The 24,964-nt window shown below is 34.3% G+C and overlaps 1 protein-coding gene across 6 annotated transcripts in view; it reads right to left on the bottom strand.

The window, feature by feature from the left end:
* Positions 1–24,964, bottom strand: part of FER (FER tyrosine kinase) — a 465,318-nt gene that overhangs the window by 393,412 nt on the left and 46,942 nt on the right. For all 6 annotated transcript variants that reach the window (XR_014310162.1, XM_082724902.1, XM_082724905.1 and 3 more), the window contains one exon: positions 4,734–4,907. Coding sequence is in view for 5 of the 6 variants with exons in the window: in XM_082724902.1 (XP_082581028.1) it covers positions 4,734–4,907 (174 nt within the window). In the remaining variant the exon portion in view is untranslated. The remainder of the gene's footprint in view (positions 1–4,733; positions 4,908–24,964) is intronic.

Here is a 24,964-nt window from a genome sequence, read left to right as displayed (position 1 = left end):
TGGCCAATAGATATATGAAAAGATGCTCAACATCACTCATTATCAGGGAAATGCAAACCAAAACTATAATGAGATATCACCTCCACCATCAAAATTGCTAAAATTAACACAGGAAACGACAGGTGCTGGCAAGGATGCAGAGAAGAGGAACCTTCTTACACTGCTGGTTGGAATGCAAATTGGTGAAGCTACTCTAAAAAACAGTAAGGAGGTTTCTCAAAAAGTTGAAAATAGAAGTACACTATGATACAGCTATCTTTGTATTACTGATTTCTAGTTTAATTCCACTGTGGTCTCAGAACAGACACTGGATGATTTCTCTTCTTCTAAATTTATTAAGGTATGATTTACAGTCAAGAATGTAGTGCATCTGTTCAATCTCCCATGTAAGCTTCAGAAGAATGTGTATTCTGCTGTTATTCCATGAAACAGTCTGCAGATGTGCACTGTATCTAACTGATTAATGGTATTATTAAGTTCATCTATGACCTTACTGATTTTCTGCCTGCTGGATCTGTTCATTTCTGATGAGGAGTGTTGAAGTCTCCAACTGTAACGGAGTATTCATCTATTTCTCCTTGCAATTCTATCAGTTCCTGCGGTTCCATCAGTATTTTGACATTATGTTGTTGGGCACATATATCTTAGGGATTGTTACGTCTTGGAGATCTAACCCCTTTATCATTATGTAATCTTCCTTTTTATCCCCAGTAAGTTTCCTTGCTTTGAAGACTGCTCTAACATTAATATACTTTTTTTAGGATTAGCATAGAATATCTTTCTCCATCCACTTATTACCAATCTACATCTTAATATTTAAAATGGGTTTCGTGTAGACAACATACATTTGGGTCTTGTTTCTAAATCCACTTTGACAGTCTCTGTCCTTTAATCGGCTCCTTTAGACCACTAACCATCAAAGAACTTACTTAAATACCTGGATTAATGGCAATCATATTTGTTAGTTTCCTATTTGGTACCCTTATTATTGTTCCTATTTTTGTCTTCCACCACTTTTTTCTGTGGTTTTGATGTTTTATACAATTCTATTCTCTCTCATTTCTAATATGTCAATTATACTTTTTTTAAAAGATTTTATTTATTTGACACAGAGAGAGAGATCAGAGCAGAGCAGCAGCAGGCAGAGAGAGAGAGGGAAACAGGTTCCCTGCTGAGCAGAAAGCCCAATGTGGGGCTCGATCCCAGGACCCTGACATCATGACCCAGGCCAAAGGCAGAGGCTTAACCAACTGAGCACAGGCACCCCCAGTTATACTTCTTTTTTAACTTTTTTTGGTAGGTTTCTTGGAGTTCGCAATATGTGTTTAAAACTAATAAAAACTCTTTTCAAAGAACCCTATAGCACTTCACAGGTAGTATGAGTACCTTACAATACAAAAATAATCCTAATACCTCCTTTCTATCCTGTATATCATTAATGTCTTTCATTTTACTTATATATAAGCAACATAAACTTATATACGTATGTATACAAATGTACACACCCAAGATATATGACCATACATAATTGAATATTATTGCTATTATTATTTTCAATAAACTATTACATGTTAGATCAAGAATGAGAAAAATAAGTTTTATTTTATCTTCACATTCTTTCCCTAATGCTATTTCGTTCCTTATGTACATCTGAGTTTCTGAACTTTTTCATTTTCCTTCTCAATCCACTGGCTACAAGTTTCTTCAATTTTTGTTTGTTTAATAAATGCTTTATTTCACTTTTGAAGGATAATTTTACAGGGTTTAGAATTCTAGGATTGTGGGGTTTTTTTTCTCTCAACATCTAAATATTTCATTCCATTTCCTTCCTGCCTACTTACTTTTGAGAAGTCAGATGTAATTCCTATATTTGATCTTCTATAGGTAAAGGTGCTTTTTTATTCAGGCCTCTTTTCTTTTTTTACCTTTGGTTATCTGTAGTTTGAAATTGATATGCCTTTGTGTAGTTTTTTGGCCATTTATTCTGCTTGGTGTTCTCTGAGCTTCCTGGATCAGCTCTTTGCTGTCTGACATTAACTTAGGGAAATTTGCAGTCATTATCATTTCAAAAATCTTTTCTGTTCCTTTCTCTCTTTCCTCTCTTTCAGGTATTCCCATTATACATATGCTATACCTTTTTTAGTTAGCCCACAGTTCTTTGTTATTCTGTTCCTTTTTTTTTTTTTTTCAGTCCTTACTCTCTGCTTTTCAGTTGTGTAGACTTCAAATGATATAGTCTCAGCTTCAGAGATTCTTTGCTTAATTGTGTCCAATCTCTAATTAAGCTCATCAAAGTCATTCTTCATTTCTGTTAACACCATCTTTGCTCTCTAGAGCCTGAGAATATGCTAGAATGACTTTTTTTTCTGTCTTAGAATTTCCATCTTTGTGCTTACATTACCCATCTGTTCTTTCATGCTTTTTACTTTATCCATTAGAGCCCTTAGCATATTACACATAGTTGTTTTAAATTCCTAGTCTGATCATTCTAACACCTCTACTGTGTCTAGGTCTGATGCTTGTTCTGTGTCTTCCAGTTGTGTATTTTTGCCTTTTGCTATCCATTGTTACTTTTTCTTGATTGCTAGGCAGGATATACCAGGATGTACCAGGTAAAAGAAACTGATTAAATAGGCCTCTAAGAATAAGCTGTCAGAAAAGAGGAAGCATTTTATACCCTATGGTTAGAGTATAATTCAGTCTTCTACTGAGTCTGTGCCTCTCTGGCTATGTACTTCACATGTGCTACTCAGCTGACTAGCTCACTCCCCCCTCAGAGTGAGTAGGAGTTGTGAATTTCCCTTCCCCAAGATTAGTCAGTTTAAGGGTAAACGGTTTCTCCTGAGAGCAGACTTTATTAAGGACAGAATGCTTTGGCATGTACCAAAATGGTTCCCTTTCCCCTCCCCACACTGGAGAATGAGATTTTTCTCCAATATTCATTGTGAGAACCTGGTAGAGGTCTGGGAAGTAAAAGTCACAACAGCATGAAGTACTCTCAATAACTGGCTCCTCCTGAAGTTTTTAACTGTCAGATTGTCCACGCTGAGCATCCAGAATTTGTCAGTTACAGTTCTGGTTTTCCTGTACAGAGCACTGCTTCCCAAAGAGGTTTTCGCTTTGATAAATTGTGATTCTCTGTATTCACTTGTCTGTCTCTCCAATGTTAGGGGGAGCCGTTAGCTCTGTCACCTCATTTCTCTTAAGGATCAAGGAGAGATGTTGATTTTTCAATTTACTGAAATTTTAAATTTTTGTTAGGATGGAGTCACAACTTCCATATTTCTTATAGGCCAGAGTGGAAACTGGAAGTTAAGACTGGAAGTCTTAACTTTTGAATTTGCTAAAGAACTAATTCATTGGGGCGCCTGGGTGGCTCAGTGGTTTGGGCTGCTGCCTTCAGCTTGGGTCATGATCTCAGGGTCCTGGGATCGAGCCCTGCATCGGGCTCTCTGCTCCACAGGAAGCCTGCTTCTCTCTCTCTCTCTCTGCCTGCCTCTCTGCCTACTTGTGATCTCTGTCTGTCAAATAAATAAATAAAATCTTTAAAAAAAAAAAAAAAAGAACTAATTCATTGTTCTCCAAACTGGCTAATTAACTGCAAAAAGCAAGCATTTATCCTGCTTGTTGTTTATGAACTATACCTCATGGTAGCCAAACAGTTGATATAAGAAAAGTTTTTACTAAAAAATTAAAGCTAACAATCGCATTAGGAATGATAGAAGTAAAATACTGCCATTTTATAACACCTACTAAATAATGGATCTAAGCAGCAAACATCAATTGCTTCTAAACCTATTTGGTGAATGACTAAAGAGAAACTTTTTCAATAGGTTGATCAGGCTGGCAGCACTGGAACCTTTAGTGAAGTACCCAGTTTCTTCCACAAATAAATAGCATTTAAAATAGGTACCTCAGGGGAGGTACCTACAGATTAAAAGAAAACTACTCAAAAACAATGTATGAGCCATGATTCAAATGAACCAACTGTAAAAAACATTTAAACAACAGTCATTTGAGCACAGTCAGGATATTTAATAACCCAAAGAAATCACTGTTATTTTTAGGTGGGTTAATGATAATATGGTTAAGTTTTTATTTTTGTTTTTTTTTAAGAGTATTCATTTCAGTAATACATGCTAAAATATTTATGGACAAAATGATACCTGCAATTTTCTTTAAAATGATCCAGTGTATTAGAAAAAGTATGTGAATATAGATTTAAAAAAAAACTTGACTCTGTGAGTGGATCAGTCAATAGGAGTCTGTTTTACTATTCTCTCTTCTTTTGTACATTCGAAATTTTTATAATAAAAAAACACTGTAAGAAGTTATCCAGAAGGGACAAACTCGGGAAGAAAATTTTTAAAATTATCCTATCTTACTTTGTCTAGATTTTCTTTTTTACTATATGCAGAGTAAAAATAAAAATCATAAAACCTAGAAGAGCTATTTCAGTAAGTAAAAAATACAAATTCCAAGTGATAAGAAAGCACTGCATCATAGTTTAATTGGCAGCATTCTTTTTCTTTCAGAGAACATAAAGTAACAGTATATTTTATAATCAATTGTTTTATATTCAAAAAGAATAAAATAGTACTTATTAGAGACCCCAAAACCTATTTCTCATCATAAAATGATGAACAAACAATTTTTAAAGTCAAACAAAGTAAAATAATCTCGTGAATTTGAAAATCACATTAACAAAAGAATTCCAGAGTAGAAAGACTAACCTTGATCATCTCTGCCTCTATCTGCTGATGAACACCTACAAAACTTTTCTTCACCTGCTGTTTGTCTTTGATCATCATGGTGAGCCTGTGTAAGGGTCCAGAATTTAGGTCCTCTGCATGTGTCTTCATTATTCTACTAAGCTGTTCCGTCTGCTGAATCATAAGTAGCCAAGACTTTTGAAACAAATAAAGAAATAAAATTAGCATCTGTATTAAAGATTTCCATTTTACTGTGCTGTAAGTATTCAGGATATTTAGTTTTACACAAATTATTACATTAATATAAAATTCCAGGTTTCTGGCAATTGTGCAATAGCTATGAATGGTTCATATTTAACATCTTCAACTGCAAGTACAAATACTTCAAAATTTAGTAATCAGAGACAATGTAATATTCTATGAAAGATATTGGACTCTTTGAGAGTCCACATTTGCAATCATCATTTTACCACTTTTGTCTATTTGTCAACACATGATATATGCTTCTGCCACACCATCCTACTGCCTCAGTAAGGTCACCATTCCCTAACAGTCAAATTCAACAGAAATTTAATCACCTTTATTCTTAGCATTTGATCTGATTCTGCTGACTCACTTCTTCCTGAAACTCTTCTTTTTCAGTTTGCATGACTTGTCATATTCCCACATACCAACTTGTCTTCTCCTCTTCCTAAAAATCCCTTCTCAATCTTTGTACCTGCTTCTCTTTTGCTGCTTATGTCTTAAATACTGGTAATCCCTGTATTTCTATCTATTCTCATTTCTTAGTAAATACCATTAGCTCTCAAAGGTTTTTCCAGCACAACATATTTCATTAAAGCAGACACATGTAATGTCGGGTATGGGACAAGCGGGCATATGGATACTGCTAGAAGAACAAGTCATTTGTTATTAGATATTCTAGTTTCTAGATACTAAAATAAGTAACTGAGGAATACCTTCACTATAGGCCTTCAAAATTCTATTCAGAAACAATTCGAGATTTTCCATGGTCAGGTAAGATCCATGTTAAAGATTAAAAAATAGATAAGAAAAAAAATAGATAAGATATGATGTCAGACATTTACTGAAGATAGGAATAATTTTCTATGCTATTACTTTTGCTCTGTGAATGAACAGAATTATTCTTCATTGTTAATGTTCCAAAAGAATCCTAAATTAAAATTGAATAAGCAGATGGAACTAGAGGGTATTATGTAGAGCGAAATAAATCAATCAGACAATTATCATATGATCTCTCTGATAAGAGGGATTTGAGAGGCAGGGCTGGGGACCATGAGGGATAGGGAAGGAAAAAACGAGCATTTATTTTTTATTTATTTATTTATTTGTTTTTATTTTTATTTTTATTTATTTATTTATATTTTTGGTAATAAAAAATGAAATGGGATGGAAAGGGAGACAAACTATAAGAGACTCTTAATCTCAGGAAACAAACTGAGGGTTGCTGTGGGGAAAAGGGTTAGGGATTGGGTGGCTGGGTTATGGACACTGGGGAGGGTGTGTGCTATGGTGAGTGCTGTGAAATGTGTAAGCCTGATGATTCAGAAACCTGTACCCCAGGGCAAATAATACATTATATGTTAATTTTAAAAATCTGAATAAGCACCCAAATCAAAATAATAGCCAAAAAGAAGCAAATTCTTAATCACAGTCAGAACTCGCCAGGGTCTAACTTGATAATCTGTTTTTGATACACTTCAACATACCTTTTTTTAAAAGTTAACCTTTTTTAAAAGTTAACATTTGTTTAGGGACAAGGGCCATTGTAGTTGTGAAATGCTATTATAAACATGGAATAAAATGTGGCTTATGAATCATCATACTTACTTTGAAATTCAAAAATCTAACTAATAATATACTCCATATAGCACAAAGCAACTTAAAATTGATGTACCTCTACCATTAAAATATAAAATTTAGGGGCACCTGGATGGCTCAGTCACTAGTGTCTGCCTTTGGCTCCAGTTATGATCACGGGATCCTGGGATCCAGCCCACAGTCAGGCTCTCTGATCAGCTGGGAGCCTGCTTCTCCCTCCCTCTGTACCCCTCCACTCCATTTGTGTTCTCTTTAGCTCTCTCTCAAATGAATAAACAAAATCTTTAAATAATTAATTAATTAATTAAAAAATAAAATTTACCAAGATGAAAACAGTGAAAAACAAAACTATATAAACATGGATCAAAAACAAACTAAATGTCCTAATAACTCTTATACCTTTGTCTTTTTCATTTTATATTTATATTATACATATATATTTATATATCCCACTAAAAAACACAACATTGGGAAAACATTCTATAGCATATACAAAATGTTAAAGCTACCCCCAAAAAAAAGAAAGATAGAAAGAAAAGAAAAGGGAAAAAAGTGAGAGGAATCAGTGTTTCATTATCTATCTTCAAAAAATAAATATTCTCTAAGTTCTTTGTAGCAACAAATTTTTGAAATTCTGTGTTAGAGGCTTTGCAGCCTAGGAGAGAAGCCTTCTTGAAAGCTAACACTAAAGATGACACAACTAATACGGTCTTGGCTTCCTCCTCCCAGAAGGGCACATCTCATCCTGCCTAAAAGCCCTGTTTACTGTAGTCACTGTGGGAAGTCCAAGCCTTCCAAGGTATGTATCATGACCCTAATTATCAACCTTATATTGCCCTCAATATTTCCTAATCTGATCCAGGATACTCCCTCAAAGAATCCCATACCCTCAAAAAGTCCTGCTCTATTATTAGAAAACTACTTATACTTCTTATCAGGACTTTCCATTTATATTCTAGCTTTAACAAAAACCTGGCTTTATCCCAATCCCAAAATACTAATACCACTAATTCTCTTCCTAAAAAGGTCTCTGCTCCTCTTAAGTTCAGGTCACACTTCCCCAACAATCCATCAGCAAGTCTTTCTGATTCTCCCTTCAAAGTCTACCACAAATCCACTCACTTCTTTACATCTCCACTGCTAACCATTCTGGAGGTTATCACTAACCCTGGCTTAAGTTATTAGAACACCTCCAAACTGGTGTCCATTCTCCTACTCATGCTCCTCTCCAACCCACTGCCTTTAAAGTAGAAAAAGAAAATATAATTCTCTAACATAAAATCCTACATTGCCTTTCCTTTTCATTTAAAGAAAAATCCAAATTTCTTTCAAAGACCTGTTTGTCTCAGATCATCTATCCTCTGTCCATCCTTCAACTTCATAGTTTTGCCATTCTCTACCCAGCTAAATAAATTCCAGAACCATTGTTTTTCCTTCAGTTTCCTGAACATTCACTCTTCCTGAAGGCTCATCTTCTCCTTCACACGGCAAGATCCCTCTCTTCCTTGAGGAAGCAGCAAAATCTCAGGCAGATCTAATCCTTGCTATTCTTGCTCAGCACTTAAAACAACTATTAAACTGTATGCATACTTGTTGGTTTTTTTCTGTCTCTCCAACTAGAATGGAAGCTCCATTAGGACAGCACCATGTCTCTTTCTGCACTAATTTAGGTATTTACTGTGATGCCTTAAACAATAGCTACTCAAGGGGCGCCTGGGTGGCTCAGTGGGTTAAGCCTCTGCCTTTAGCTCGGGTCATGATCTCAGGGTCCTGGGATCGAGCCCCGCGTCGGGCTCTCTGCTCAGCAGGGAGCCTGCTTCCCTCTCTTTCTGCCTGCTTCTCTGCCTACTTGTGATCCCTCTCTGTCAAATAAATAAATAAAATCTTAAAAAAAAAATAGCTACTCAATATTCTTTGAAAGAAGAAAGGAAGGGAGGGAGGGAGGCATAAATGTAAAATAAAACCATGAATTGAATATACGCCATATGCCATTAGAAGGCTTTTCATTGTTTAAAACTAGAATTAGATAGTGTAGTAGTAATGCCAATTATGACAGGGAAGGAAAATTAACAGGCCTATCTTCAACTGACAAAACAAGAAAGGGATAAGAGTAGACATAATGCAACGTGAAACCTGCCTAAAAGGAATGTGTGAGTGGGCAAAAAATGTGGGTGATATATAACTTGAATTAGATAGGTGGCTAGAATATTTGTTACAAAGAAGAGAGTAAAATATTAACAGCTGCTTGACAAACACAAAAGTAAAGATGTACTTCAGCATTTGCGATAAAACTAGCAGAGCATTTTGCAGATATGGCTCTTTGGTTATGGCACAGGAACGGTCAGTGCATAGATAAATTATCTGTTGATCAGAAAAATTGGGGGAAGATTATTCTTTGTAGCGTAATAAAATCCTATAGGCCACTAGCAGGCATTCTAAGTGCTTTATTATACGAAATCCAGCTTAAGGATAATAATTCTGTTAATAATGTTCCCCATAAAGGGATATCACCAGTAGTCAGTCACTGATCCAGATAAGAATTATTAAAAAATGAAAATATCTGAAGTTTAACTTTGGAAAAAATTAATCATAGGCAAAGAACAAATAATACTAATCAAAACCAAAAAGATTCATGTTTCATTTCAAATTCCATCCACAAGCTGTTCAAAATATATACACTGTGACCTAACACTTCCAAATATAGAGCCTACTAAAATATGAAACACCGGCCTTGAATGTATCACTCTAAATTTAGTACAGATGCTTCCATGAAATTAAATCACAGCTCTCATGCATAACAGGAAACATTCATCACACTAAAAGCCAAAATAATATCTAAAGTAAAATAATATAGAGGCTCCTTCCTGGATGGCTCAGCGGAGCATGTGACTCTTGGATTTCAGGGCTGTGCATTCAAGCCCCATGTGGGGTACACAGATTATTTAAATTTAAAACTTTTTTAAAAAAGTAAAATAATAATAGCACAAGATGAGATACTTTGTTAATCATTACTTGATAGTGTGAGAAAATATAAAACAATAGCCAATTAAAGATAATAGAAAATACTAGCAGCTTTTCCATAAAGAAAGTAAAAACTTGATAGTTTAGCTTACTTTGGGGAAATAAAGTCTAAGTTAATTTTTTAAATTAAATATTTGACTGTTTCCACAGAAAGAACTTTATTCCATTGAGGCATCCACTTAACTTTAAGATGAGAAGTTATCTTAATCTACAGTAGTAGACAGGTATGAAATTCGAAGTACAGATCCTACCAGTTATTAGTACTTGTATGTATTAGTATTATGTTTCAATAATGTATTTATATGTATTAGTAGTTTATAATTTACAAATTAACCATTCATCTTAGCAGATACACAGCAATGAGCTGAAGGAAACCAGAAATCATTGTCCATGATTCCTTTGTGATAGGAAGAATGCTAGAAAGAGGAGAGAAAAGAATAATTAAAGTAAGGCACTTCTTCCAGCCTTGACATAGTAACTGGAATCAAGTTCATCTTCCCACTAAAACAACAAGAAAACTGAGCATAATACACGAAACTGTTATTAGGTAACAGCACCACAGGCAGCAAAGAACTGGAATCCCAAAGAGAAGAAAAAGACCTGAAATTGCCTGTTTTCTGCCTGGACGTCTTTCCGAAGGGACGTGCAAAGAGAAAATCGGAGTGTAATTTCAAAACATGCATAAACTTAAATGTCAGAGTGAAAAGTTGGACTTTATGCTAATTACAATGTCCAATTAGAGAATTTCAAGCAGGGGAGTGACACAGCCATTACAGGTGGTAAATTAAAAGGCCAAAGATAAAACTCTGGGCCTCACACTGTATGTTTCTTTCTTTTCTTTTAATAATAACGCAAAGCCTCACCTGATCTGAATTATCTTGAATTCTAAATAAATACTCTGATTTCATAAATGTTAATTATACATTACCAGAAGAAAAAATAAAATGCCATTAGGAAAATATTTTAAAATAAAATCAGTCAAGGTGGTGTAACAAGAAACAAATTTATGCTTCTACCTGAAGGAGAAAAAAGATGGACAAAATATAAGAAATAACAGTTTCCAAGATACTGAATATCAGGCAATGAAGGACATGATGTGATCACTGAAAGAAAGAAAACAAACAAGATGAGTCCTACAATTTCCCTGACTTAATGACTTGAGAGGCTGCAGCAAAAGGAGGAGAAACCAAAGGGGATGTGAGCAGAATCCCTGAGCTGAGAAGTCAGAGCTGAGAGTCTGAGAACAGGCAGCTAGAGTTCATGGCACAGACTAGAGGAGGATGGAGAACAGCAGTTTCTCCAGTGAGAAACCTGGAGATTCGCAGTGACCTTATTCTGATATTCAGCAGAGTGCCCATGAAGAAGCTACATGAACTGGAGGGGAAAAAATGGCTGAAAAGATAACAGGGAACAACAGTTCCGCTGTTTGTATATGATTAGGAATAGCGTCTGTTTCCACCAGCCACCCCAGAAAAACTCGTAATTCATGGGGCACTAGGTAGAGCCCTGTTAGTGGGGAATCATTGGCCCCAGAGTTGATGCTACTCTGACCCTACCTAACAAATCTTATAATCAAGATCCAAAGGATCAGGCTCTTTCCATGTAACTTAACTGCACTCCCTAACAAAACTCAATGAAACATATATATAAACTATCAAAAATGAAACTAAGAGAAAAAAAGAATGTAGAAATAAATAAATGGAACATCACTGAGCTGTAGAACACCTTTTAGACACCTAATATATGTGTGATTAGAAAACACCAAGGAGGCAGAGGAGGGATAGGAAAAGTATTTGAAGAAATAATGCCTGAAAAGTTTCAAAACTCAATGAAAACCAAAAAACCCACAGATTCAAGAAGCTCAATGAATCCAAGCACAAGAAGCATGAAAAGAAAACTACACTATCAGTACTATATTTGAAGCAAATAGCTTAGGAACATTCAAATACTTCATAATGACAGTGTAATAATTTTCACAAAATAAGATGATTAAATATACAAACCCTGTCAATTTTATAATTCATTTGATGAGTTCCTGGATATCTTATTTTTTTCTTACAACATTTACAATTTCTTCCCCCATAAATCAAGCAGGAATACACTAGTCTCCTTCCCTGCATAGTATATGTTGTGGCATATAGCAGGGGGAATTTCAGCCTCTCTATTTAATTGGTCTTTCTAAAATGGAAGGGTTGAAACTTTTAAGCCCTTGTTATTTCAAGTAGTACAAATTCTTAGTTATCAAACACTAATGCAATAACCAAAACAAATACTCAATAAATACTAGGTAACAAAAAAAATTAAATAAATATTTTTAAGATAAAATAAAATCAAAATAATCAATTAATTGAAGTCAATAGTTGGGTTCCAAAGACTGGCACCATATATACTGAGCCACATTAGCTCACTCATCGCCCAGTCTCAGAAAATAGCCATTTCCAGAAATCACATGGCTACCAAAATATTACTATTGCTATTACAAAGAGTAAATCTAGATATCTAAACACAGATCAGACCCAGAAGGAAACTACATTACCTTTTCTTTCCTGTTACTTTTTCTTCCAGCTTTTCTGGATTCAATGTCCCTCATTTGCTTTTGCTATTGGGCTTACAAAGCCACAATTCTTGTTCTTCTAAGGAAGAACAATATCCAGAAAGGGGACAGGCCAGAGTTATCTTTGCCCTTCTGAAGTATATCATATCACCTTGGCAATTTCTCCTACCAAAAGTTAGTTGCTGAGTTAAAAACCCCTGCAGTCTCCTCCGGTTCTCGCGAATTTTCACTACTTAGCGACTTCCCTCTATACTGTTATCCTCATAAGCAACTTGAGTTTTATAAATCATGTCCACAGAAGACTACTTTGTTGACCCAGTTCTAGCAGATTTTTGTTAATGATGGGCTAACCGATTTGGGTGTTTTAAAGAAAACAATAAATTACCCTAAGGCTTCTGGAGATGTTAACCTACTCCCCTCCAGCTTCAGTGAGATAAGCCTGTTTGTTCTCCACCATGTTGCATCCCATTCTCACTTCCATCCAAGTTCTAAGGCAGTTGCTGTATTATTCTCTACTTCCTATATCCCCCAAATCTCCTTGATTGCCTCTTTCAGCTTAACATTTCTTTAAAAGCAGACTTCCCTTTTCTCCCCAAATCCAACCAATCCTTCCAGTTACTGCTCAATCGAATTTTTTGAACCCCGCCTCCCACAAACCTCTGGGGAAAAAAGTTGAAACTCAGCATTTGCTCCCAGAAGTTATAAACCAGCCTATATACTTAGGACCCTCTCTTTTTCTAAAGCTCTCTCCAATAAATGATGTGTTCTTCTCTCACATACTGTGTAACACAGAACCAAGAGGAGGAGTTGATGGTCTCCATTCTTTCTCCCTTATTGTCACCCCTATTGAGTCTAACCCTGCTTGTCTAGATGATCCTCTGCTCCTTCTCTTTAATATCTGCTTCCTCTATGTGCACAGGCTTTCCCTTACATACCCCTCACATCAACAATCTGAGGCAATATCTTCATCTTATAAATGGTGAGAGAGAAATTAAATAATCTGCCAAGGTCACATAAGCCTATCTCTTAATGTGCTACCTATGATGCTAGAAGATACAGAAGTATGGGATCCTAAAGACATCTGCATCAAAAGATTATTTTCAACTTTTCCTATACACCCAAAATACATGTATATCAAGAATAACTATTAAACTAAACTAATGAGAGTACTTTATAAACTGGTTACAAATTATACAGTAATCTTTAATTAATCCCTATCTAGTACGTTATCATTAAATTAGATTTTCCTGGGTGCCTGGGTGGCTCAGTGAGTTAAGCCTCTGCCTTCAGCTCAGGTCATAGTTTCAGGGTCCTAGGATAGAGCCATGCATCAGGCTCTCCGCTCAGCAGGGAGCCTGCTTCCCCTCTTTTGGCTGCCTGCCTCTCTGCCTCCTTGTGATCTCTCTGTCAAAAAAATAAATTTAAAATAAATAAATAAATAAATAAATAAAATCTTTAAAAATAGATAAATAAATAAGTAGTTTAGATTTTCCTTGTGGAAAATCTATCTACTCCTTTAGGCTACCTATTTTGTAGCATGAGTAATATCTAAAGTGAGTAAGTCCTCCTAGGCCAGGATTAGTGAGTCATTCTTGATATGAAAGTAAAAATAAAAGTGGCCAAGGGGCGCCTGGGTGGCTCAGTGGGTTAAGCCGCTGCCCTTGGCTCAGGTCATGATCTCAGAGTCCTGGGATCGAGCCCCACATCGGGCTCTCTGCTCAGCAGGGAGCCTGCTTTCTCCTCTCTCTCTGCCTGCCTCTCTGCCTGCTTGTGATCTCTGTCTGTCAAATAAATAAGTAAAATCTTTAAAAAAAAAAAAAAAAGTGGCCTTGCACTATATTTTGGTTACTAACTAGAATAATGACCTAGACTTCAAACTCCCCTAAGCAGAACAATTAAGAAATAAATCAGCATCTTCTTCTTTCTAACCAAAACCAGCACCACACTGCATAATTAGAAATAGTACCACTATATGCTGGTGAAAGAAAGAAAGAAAGAAAGAGCACCAGTTTAAGAGAAATATACGTATAATACACATTTCCCTATCCCAAGGAAACAAAATTACTGATTTGAGACTTTTAAGTTTAGAACATCTTTTAGAATCCTGAGTTGTAAACTGAATATTAATATTACATTATAAGTCCACAATAGCTAAACTATGGAAAGAACCTAGATGTCCATCAACAGATGAATGGATAAAGAAGATGTGGTATATATATACAATGGAATACTATGCAGCCATCAAGAGAAATGAAATCTTGCCATTTGCGATGACATGGATGGAATTAGAGGGTATTATGCTGAGCGAAATAAGTCAATCGGAGAAAGACAACTATCATATGATCTCCCTGATATAAGGAGATGCAATGTGGGGGGGTTTGAGAGATAGGAAAAGAATAAATGAAACAAGATGGGATCAGGAGGGAGACAAACCATAAGAGACTCTTAATCTCACAAACAAACTGAGGATTGCTGGGGGGAGGGGGGAGGGAGAAGGTGGTGGGGTTATGGACATTGGGGAGGGTACGTACTATGGTGAGTGCTGTGAAGTGTGTAAACCTGGTGATTCAAAGACCTGTACCCCTGGGGCTAATAATACATTATATGTTAAATTAAAAAATAATATTATATTATAAAATACTGTTTCTACCTGAAATGTATTTTTCAAAAGATTTTCCACATCCCTAAATGTGAGTTTATGTTGTTGTTTTATGACCAAAAGTAATTCCTAGAAATAAATGCATCTCTTATTTCAGAGTGAAAAAGGAATAATGGTTTCATTTATAGAACTTTTATGCTCCCCTATCATTCCACCCCCTAAAAAAAAGAGACCATACACTGCACTGCATACACTACAGAGCATCACAGATTTCCAAAATAATTAAACATGAATCCTAAAATGCCTATTTCAATCTTAGGAAACTAACAGAAGTAAATAGTACAAGTTATTGGATGAATACCCAATATTAAAAAAAAGTAAACACTACACTCAAATTCTGGAAAATGAAAACTATATACAGGGAAAAAATTATATCTTTTAGAAAAGCAAATCATGCTTCCACCTCTGAACTAGCAGATGTGTGGTGAGATAAATCAGTATTCCATAAACAGGTAGTAATTTAAAGTTCTGAGTTCATATATCAGAAGTATTTATCCTGGACAATGAGTCAAAGAACACACAACTACTGCAGCTATAATTACAGTAACGCACTGAAAATAATCAACAAAATTACTCAAACCTGAAAAAATACCTAAATAATAGTTGTTAGAAATAGGTTTTCTCTGTACAGACTGTATCTTCCAACTCCTTGCTTTCTTTCCTGCTTGAATATTTTTTAAATACAACAAAATTCCAAGAAGAATGTATAGTTTCTGTGTCACACAATAATTCAAAATAAATCGTTCTCTGAAACAACAGTTTTTATTCAGAGTTTGAATTCATAAGAATGTTTTTGGAATTCCTGAGTCTTTATGAGACACAGAAATCTAGAAGACAAGTCATTAAACTTCCCTAAAACTGAGGATTTCAAAGACTGAATTTCAAGTGCAAAGTACTACCTATTCAAAAGAGTCTGTCCTTGAGTTTCCTTCAAAGCTTCCTGATTTACCCAGGCTAGTGGTTCCCAATTCTGCCTGCAATAAGAATCACCTGGCAGCCTTTTTAAAATACCAAATCTTGAATCCCATGACCAGTGATTCTAACCCAATAGGTTTCTGAATGGGGTGCTGGCATCAGTATTTTAAAGCTCTAATGTACAAAAACATTTGTGTCCTTAATAATCAGTGTTATGCAAAATCACATTGAAAATCACAGAGCTTATTTTTTTTTTAAGTGTTAGATTACAACAGTCAAAAAATTTATCAGGGACACATTTTTTAAAAAAGACAGAAACTAAGAAAATCTTTGCAGGGTTTTACATAGATGAAGTGGTTAAGAACACCTAAGTACTAAAAAAGACATGGCACTTTATCTTGAAAAGACCTGAGGTTCGCTTATCAAAAGTAAGCGTCAGAAGGGTTGCAACTTCTGAGTTTTTGTAAAATAGTAGAAAGAGTTATCTAAATTTAGACAGAAAGTTGCAAGACTACAGGATGGGTGTGGCTCATAACCCAACAGATGAACAGAGGTAGCCAATAAATGATGAAAGAGTGCACCTGTCTAAGTTTTATGCATTCCTAAGCAGCTCAATTCATCTAGGTAGTCTTTGGCATTCACCTAGCACTTCTTCCAGATTTGTGCATGAACAAATACAAAATCAGATTATGTTCAAATTGTTCCCCAATATATCATTGCATTGGAACAAATTCATGTTTTTAAAGCAGGCTTTATAGCAGAATTGACTCCACAGTCAGACTTAAGAATTACTGTCTTAAAATACATACAGCTGAAAATCTAGTTATACAGATTTCTAGTTACAATATATACTTATTATGTGACCACTAAATAATGAAGCTGGTTCACCAAAAAGAAGTTTCTATTACTTTTAATTCCCATGTAGTATATGGAATATAGCCAATATTCAGTCTACTTTGTATTCAAAAGGTAAACCAATATTTCTCTTCCATAAGTTGTGCTGAGAATTATCTGTACCACTACACTATTTCAGAAGAGAGCTGACTGTATTCTGACAGATGTAATTGTATATTTACTCATTTTTGTTCAGCTTTATTGAGATACTAATAACAAAACATATGCAAGTTTAAAGTGTACAACATAATGATTTGATACATGTATATATTGCAAAGTGATTATTACAGTAAAGTCAGTTAATACCTCCACCCCCTCACATGATTGTCCTTTTTTCTTGTGGTGATACACATTTAAGATCTACTCCCTTAACAACTTTCAAGTATATAATACTGTACTGTTAAATATAGTCACATGCTGTACATTACATCCCCAGAGATTATTCATCTTATAGCTGGAAGTTTGTCCCTGCTGATCAACATCTCCTCATTTCTCTCCTGCCTCCACCACCTCCCAGTTTCTGACAATCACCATTCCAATCTCTATTTCTATAAGTTGACTTATTTATCATAATGAACTCAAGTCCACCCTGTTGTCGCAAAAGGAAGGATTTTCTTCTTTTCATGACTGAATAATATTCCACTGTGTATATAAACCACATTTTCTTTATCCATTCAACCATTGATGGATGTTTAGATTATTTTCATATCTTGACTATTATAAATAATACTGCAATTAACACAACAGTGAAAGTATCTCTTCACAATAATGATTTCATTTCCTTCAGATCTATATCCAGAAGTGGGATTGCTGGGTCATATGGTAGTTCTATTTTTAATTATTGGAGGTATCTCCATACTGTTTTTCAAAGTAGCTTTACCAATGTTCATTTTCAGCAACAGTATACAAGAACTCTCTCTTCTCCACAGCTTTGCCAACACTTGTTATCTTTCTCTCTTTGATAATAGCCATTCTAATAGTTATGAGGTAACATCTCATTGTGGTTTTGACTTGCATTCCCTTGATGATTAGTGATATTATTTTATCATGAGTCTGTTGGCTATTTGTTATGTGTTCCTTGAAAAACTGTACTAAGATTCTCCACCATTTCGGTGGGGGGGGGGTCTGTTTTTGTTTTTGTTTGCTATTGAGTTGTAGGAGTTCCCAATATTTTGAATATTAGCTCCTTATCAGATAGATATTTGGCAAATATTTTCTCCCATTCCTAAGATTATCTATTCATTTTGCTGAATGCTTCCTGCTGTGCAGAATCTTTATTTTTGCTTTTGCTGCCTGCACTTTTGGAAAGAGGTTCAATTTCATTCTCTTGTATGAATATCCAGTTTCCCAACACTATTTATTAAAGAGACTATTACTCTTGGCTCTCTTGTCAAATATTAGTTGACTATATACAGCATGGACTTATTTCCAAGCTCTCAATTCTGTTTTATTGGTCTACATGTCTGTTTTTATGCTATATCATACTGTTCTGATTGTTAAATGTTTATAATAAGTTTGAAATCAGTAGTTTGATACATTCAGCTTGATTCTTATTCAAGATAACTTTGGCTACTCAGGGCCTTTGTGATTCCATTCAAATTTAGGATTCTTTTCTCTATTTGTGTGGGAAATCCCATTGGAATTTTGATAGGGACCGCATTGATTCTATAGATGGCTTTGGAGAATAAGAACATTTTAACAATATTAATTCTTCCAATCCATTACCACAGAATATCTTTCCATTTATTTGTGTCTTCTTCAATTTCTTTTACCAATGTCTTTTCAGTGTATAGATCTTTCACCTCCTTGGTGAAATTATTCCTAAGAATTTTTTTGATGCTATTATAAATTGGAATGTTGCTTTTATTTCTTTTTCAGATAGTTCATTATTAGTATATAAAAACAACTGTTTTCTGTATCCTATAACTTTACTGAATTTATTAGTCCTAACAGTTTTTTGGTGGAGTCTTTAGGGATGTCAATATATAAGACTGTATCATATGCAAATGGAGACAATTTTACTTATTCTTTTGCCATCATAATATCTTTTATTTCTGACAGGTGTAATTTTAAATGAATAAAAAAATAAAAAGAAAATTCACCTTACAACTTCTCAAAATAAAATAGCTGTTAAACATATGAAAAGATGTTTATTTTCACTCATAATTAGAGAAGTATAAATTAAAACTATACTAGAAATCATTTTTTACATACCAGACTAACAAAATTTCAAAAGTCTGACAACATACTCTGTTGCCCAGATTAAGTAGAAATGGCACTCTTAGATATAGTGGGTATACAAAACTGTACAAAGTCTATAAAATAAATTCATAATTACAATGGCAATACCTAACAAAACGACATACACATTTATACTTTGACCTAGAAATCTCATTTCCAGGAATTTACCCTGAAGATAGTCATAATATTCAAAAATACATCCATAACAAAGTTATTTGTTCCATCATTATTTGTGATTGCAAAATACCGTGAGACACAAAATTTCATACACAGTAATTTGGTTGAATATCTAAATATTATCTCTGATAGAAGGAACCAGGATTCCTAGGAGAAAGGGTTTATTTCAGAACTGGGAAAGGAACATTCAAGATGAGCCTGGGATATCTTAATATGCCAGGAAGCAAAGAAGTATTCAAAAAATGATAGGGAAACAGTCTAGGTAATTGAAAGCAAAGATTGCTACCAAAGCTTCTATCTCCCAATATTTCACCAAAAGCAATACAAACAACAAAAAGGGAAAAATAAAAGCACACAAAAACCATGCCCTCAGGATTAAAGACAGAATGTACATACTTCAAAATAACTTTCAGTTAAAAAAGAAAAAAGAAGAAGAAGAAGAAGAAAGAAAGAATTTACCAAAGCACAAAGTATGATTTCTTACATTCATGTTCTAGATTAATGGAACCTAAGAGACAAAACAACTAAACGAAATGAATGATTCTGGATTAGATCTTGAATCAGGGAAAAAAAGAAAAAATGCCCCAAAAAAGCTCATTATTGGGACAAATGACAAAAGTCGAGTATGGAACATATTTTTGATAATAGCATGGTAATAATGCTAAATTTCCCAAATTTGATTATACCACAGGTATGTTCTTAAAAAATACTTAAATAAACATTTAAGAATGAAAGGACATGATGTCTTCAACTAACTCACAAATTGTTCAGGGGAAAAAAAGTAATATATAATTATATTGAGAGAAAAAACAAACTGTAGAGTATATAAAACAAAATGTTAACAAGGAATAGAGTAGAGGGTACAGGGATATCTTTGTTTTACTCTTGAAACTCAGCTGTACGCTTTTTTTAATTTTTTTTTTTTAATTTGTCAGAGAGAGGGAGGGAGAGAGCGAGCACAAGCAGACAGAATGGCAGGCAGAGGCAGAGGGAGAAGCAGGCTCCCCACCAAGCAAGGAGCCCAATGCGGGACTCAATCCCAGGGCACCGGGATCATGACCTGAGCCGAAGAATAAAGAGATAAAAGCCACTAGCTGCAAGACTTCTGATTCCACTCAAGATAGTGAAACAGGCATTTCTTTACCCAGCTGCATAAAGCTACCAAAAAGTGACAAAATATATGAAACAACAGCATACAAGCCACTGGACATCAGGCAATGAAGGACAGTAAACCCTGAGAGAGACTACAGATCAACAAACTGAGTGCTAAGGTTATCTCAGCTCACTGAATGGAGAAAAAAATCCGAAGAGGAAGAGCCATACAAAATTCAGTAACACCTGCAAGTTAAAGAGACTGAGTTCAAAGCACAGAGCACCAAGATAGTAACGCTGCCCTCTCTCCAGGGACAAAATTCTTGTTCTGGAGAAGGGACAAGAACAGAGTAGTTCAGAGGAGAGAGCAGCACTAAAACTCAGAAGATCTGCAAGATTCCCCTTGATTGTTCAGCTAAGTACGGATCAGCCCAAGGGTGTGAGGAAATTACCCTATACAAAGGGAATAACCCACTCAAAGTAATTATAAGGGAACACAGTCTACAGCTCACACAAGACCATGGAACTGTGCCAGGTCCCAATAACCACAATGTAAAACCTCATATCAGGAGCATCATTTAAGTACTGAGAATGATGCTGCCTCAGTAGAGGAGATAAACTCACCCTAGACTACAAGTACTTAACAAATGTAAAAGTAAGAGCCAGGGATGCCTGGGTGGCTCAGTCAGTTAAAAGTAAAAGCCAAAAAGATCAAACTGTCTCCAAGTAACTAACTGTCACCAATCCCAAAACTAAGCTCAAGAATATTTTTTAAACTATGAAAATATTCAGAACCTAAAAAAGTAAAATCCACAATGCCTGGCATCAAATCAGAGATTACCAAGCATAAAGATGCAGAGGAAAAATGAGGAGAAAAAAAAATCATTCAATCAAAATTGACCTAGAAGTAAGAAAGATTATAAAATCCAAGAAGAATAAAACAGTTACTTTAACTACATTGTAAGACATTCAAGGAAAGAATATTAAGTAGACACATGGAAGATACAAAAAAAGATTCAAATTGAACTATTAAAAATAATTCATTTATTTATGACTTGTTCATTTTCCACACAGAAATGGCTCAGCTACTCAGTTTCTCATTCCTTCTCTCCAATTCTCTACCCTAAAGCACAGGTGTGGGGCAGAAGGAAGAGCTGGGTTTGGACAGGTATGAGAAGATAAAGGAATAAGAACAAACAGGCATATTTGTAAAAGATTTATTTATTTATGAGAAAGAGAGAGAGTACACACACACCCATGAGTAGGGGGAGAGGGTGAGAATCTTCAAGCAGACTCCCTGTTGATTGGAGAACCTAACACAGGGTGGATCTCACAACCCCTGAGATCATGACCTGAGCCGAAACCAAGAGTCAGTCCCTTAACCAAGTAAACCACCCAGGTGTCCCACAAAGACATATTTAAATTTAAATTGTGGCAAGAGAGTAAGTAGTATTGCCAAAGGAAGAAGAGGAAGGAGGGATGAAGTGACATTGCTGGAAAAAGAGAGGTCAGGGAGAGAGTGAGAATTAAATTCATTGATAGGGTTATGAAAGGGTACCAGAAGCATGTTCTTCTCACGAGAAGAACAGACTAAATAAAATTAATGACAGATTAGACATTACATAAAATAAGATTAATGAAATGGAAGACACAACAATAGAAAGTGACCACAATGAAACACAGAGAAGACAGTAAAATAGAGCATCAGTAAAATGTAGTTTAACTTCAGTCAATATGTATATAATTAGAGTCCCCAAAGGAGAGAAAAGAGGAAGGACTAAAATATTTTTTGAAAAAATAATGGCTGATATTTTTTAAAGTTGATGAGAATATCTATATGTCCACAGATAAAAGAAGGTCAACAAACCCCCAGCACAAGAAAGATAAAGAAAATTACACAGAGGCATAAAACAGATTGTTTTAAATCAGTGATAAAGAAAAAAATCTTAAGCAAGCCAGAGGAAAAAACATTAGGCACAATTATTTTATCAGAAACAATGTAGATAACAATAAAACATCTTTGAAATATTAAAAGAAAAAAGCACCAAACTAGAAATTTGTATATAGCAAAAATACTTTTCAAAAACAAACACAGCCTAAAGACATTTTCACATTTACAAAACCAGAAAAAATAAATTACCAGCAGACTTCTAATATAAGAAATGTTAAGGGAAGTCCAAGCAGAAAAAAAAAAAAAAATAATGCCAGATAGAAACCTGGATCTACAAAGAAATGAAGAGTACTGTGAGTTGTAGCTCAATGGGTAAATATAAAGACTTACGTTATTTTTATTTAAATTATTCAAAAGATAATCAACAATTCACAGCAATATGATAATATATTGTGGGATTTATAACACAAGTAGAATTAAAAAGCATAACAATAATAGCATAAGGTATAGGCAGGTGAAATGAAAGTATACCATTACAAGTATATTATCACAGATGATATACATATGACTATATATATATGTATATGACTATATATGACTAAAATATAATTGTATAGTAAGTTAAAGATGTATCCTAAAGCAACCACTAAAATAACACAATAAACAATTACATCACATACCATTACAAGTATATTATCACAGATGATATACATATGACTATATATATATGTATATGACTATATATATATGACTATATATGACTAAAATATAATCGTATAGTAAGTTAAGATGTATCCTAAAGCAACCACTAAAATAACACAATAAACAATTATAGCTGATAACCCAGCAATGTAGGTAAAAACAGAATCATAAAAAACCTCAATGCAAAATAAGAGAAAAAAGGAAAATAAAAACACAGAAAAAGCAGACTGAACAAAAAGAAAACAAACAGCAAACTGATAGATTAAAACCTGACCATATAAAAAATCACATTAAATGGAAACAGTCTAAACACACCAATTAAATGGCAGTGATGTCATATTAGGAAACAAAGCAAGACCCAACCACATACTACCTACAAGAAACCCACTTTAAATATAACAACCGAATAGGATGAAAAACACATAATATGTTAACATTAACCAAAAGAAAACTGAAGTGGTCCTACTAATATCAGAGTAGATTTCATAGTAAATAATTGTATAAGGGATAAAGAAAGTAATGTCATAAATGAAAAATGAGTCAATTCATAAGAATTTTAAAATCTTCAAAAATCAGTCACCTAATACACAAGTTAATTAATTTGTCAAAAAAAAACCATAACAATTCTAAGCATTTATGTACCTAATAACAGAAATTCACAATACATGAAGTAAAAACTGATGAAACTGCAAAGAGAAATAGACAAATTCACAATTATAATCAGAGATTTCAATACTCATCTTTCAATAATTGAGAGAATAGGAAGACAAAAATGAGTAAAGAAATAAAAGACTTGAACACCACTATCAACCATCTTAACCTGTCACTTATAGAACACTTCACCCAACAACAACAGGAATCAAGTATACATGAAACAGTTACAAACCATATTTTGGGCCATGAAACAAGTATTCATAAATTTAACAGTACAAAATAGGCTCTTGTAAAACAATGGAACTAAGTTCATAATCAACAGCAGAAATGTCTCTGGGGGAAAAAAATGCCCCAAATATTTGGAAATTAAGTATGAGACTTTGAAAGAATACATGGGTCAAAAAAGAAATTTTTTAAAAAAAGTTAAAACATATCCTGAGCTGAAAGAAAATGAAAATATATAGCATATAAAAAGTTCTAGGATTCAGCTAAAGCCATACTCAGAGAAAATTAAGAAAAAATTATGTAATATAATCTTATATTACAAAAGAAGATAGATCTTAAATCAATAATCTGTTTTTATTTATTAAATCAGGGGAAATAAAACCCCAATTAAGGGAGAAAAAATCAATAGATTTCAGAGGAGAAATCAATGCGACAGAAAATAGAAAGTCAATGAAATCGAAGGGTAATTCTCAGATAATATCAGGAAAGTTGATAAACCTCTAGTGTGTCTAATGAGGAAAAAAAGATGACAAAAACTGCCAGTATCAGGAATGAAAAATGTATTCAAAGGACAATAAAGCAAAATAATAAACAACAAAAAATTTGATATCTTGGACAAAAGTGAACAAATTCCTTGAAAAGCACAACATACCAAAGTTCACTCAGGAAGAAAAAGACTACCTTAAGAGCCCACAATATTATACATTAAATGTATAATTAAAAATCTTCTCCTGAAGTAAACTTTAGGCCCTGATGATTTCATTGGTGAATTCTATCAAACATCTAAGTAAGAAACAAAATGAATTCTACACAAATATTGCCAGAAAACTAAAGAGAAAATACTTTCCAACTGTCCTATGAGGCCAGCATCACCCTGATACCAAAACAGGGTTTTGCTACAACATTACAAGAAAAGACACCTGCAGACCAATATACCTCAGTAAAACTAAGAAAAGAATTTTTTAAAAAAATTTTTTAGCAGACTGAATCCAAAGATTTTTTTTTTAAATGGGAAATATATAAAACTAAGTGGAGTGTAATCCAGGAATACAAGATTGTTTTAACATCTGAAACATCTAAGAATCAATGAACACATTTTAATATATTATGAAACTGAAAAGAAAAAACAATACAATTATCTAAGCAGAAAAAGATAAACCACTTGACAAAACCCAACATCAGTGCATGAAAAAAACTCTCAGCTAAATAAGAATAGAAGCTTCCACAAGTTTATAAAAGATATCTACAAAAAACTTACAGCTAACAGCATACTTAATGGTGAAAGACTAAATGTGTTTCCCCTAAGATTAGCAACAAGACATGGATATCTATTTTCTATACGTCCATCCAGGGTTTGTGCTAGAGGTTCTAACCAGTACAAAAAT

Source organism: Mustela nivalis, assembly GCF_964662115.1.
Source record: "Mustela nivalis genome assembly, chromosome: 3".
NCBI classification, from domain to species: domain Eukaryota; kingdom Metazoa; phylum Chordata; class Mammalia; order Carnivora; family Mustelidae; genus Mustela; species Mustela nivalis.
This window is presented reverse-complemented; position numbering and strand designations above follow the sequence as displayed.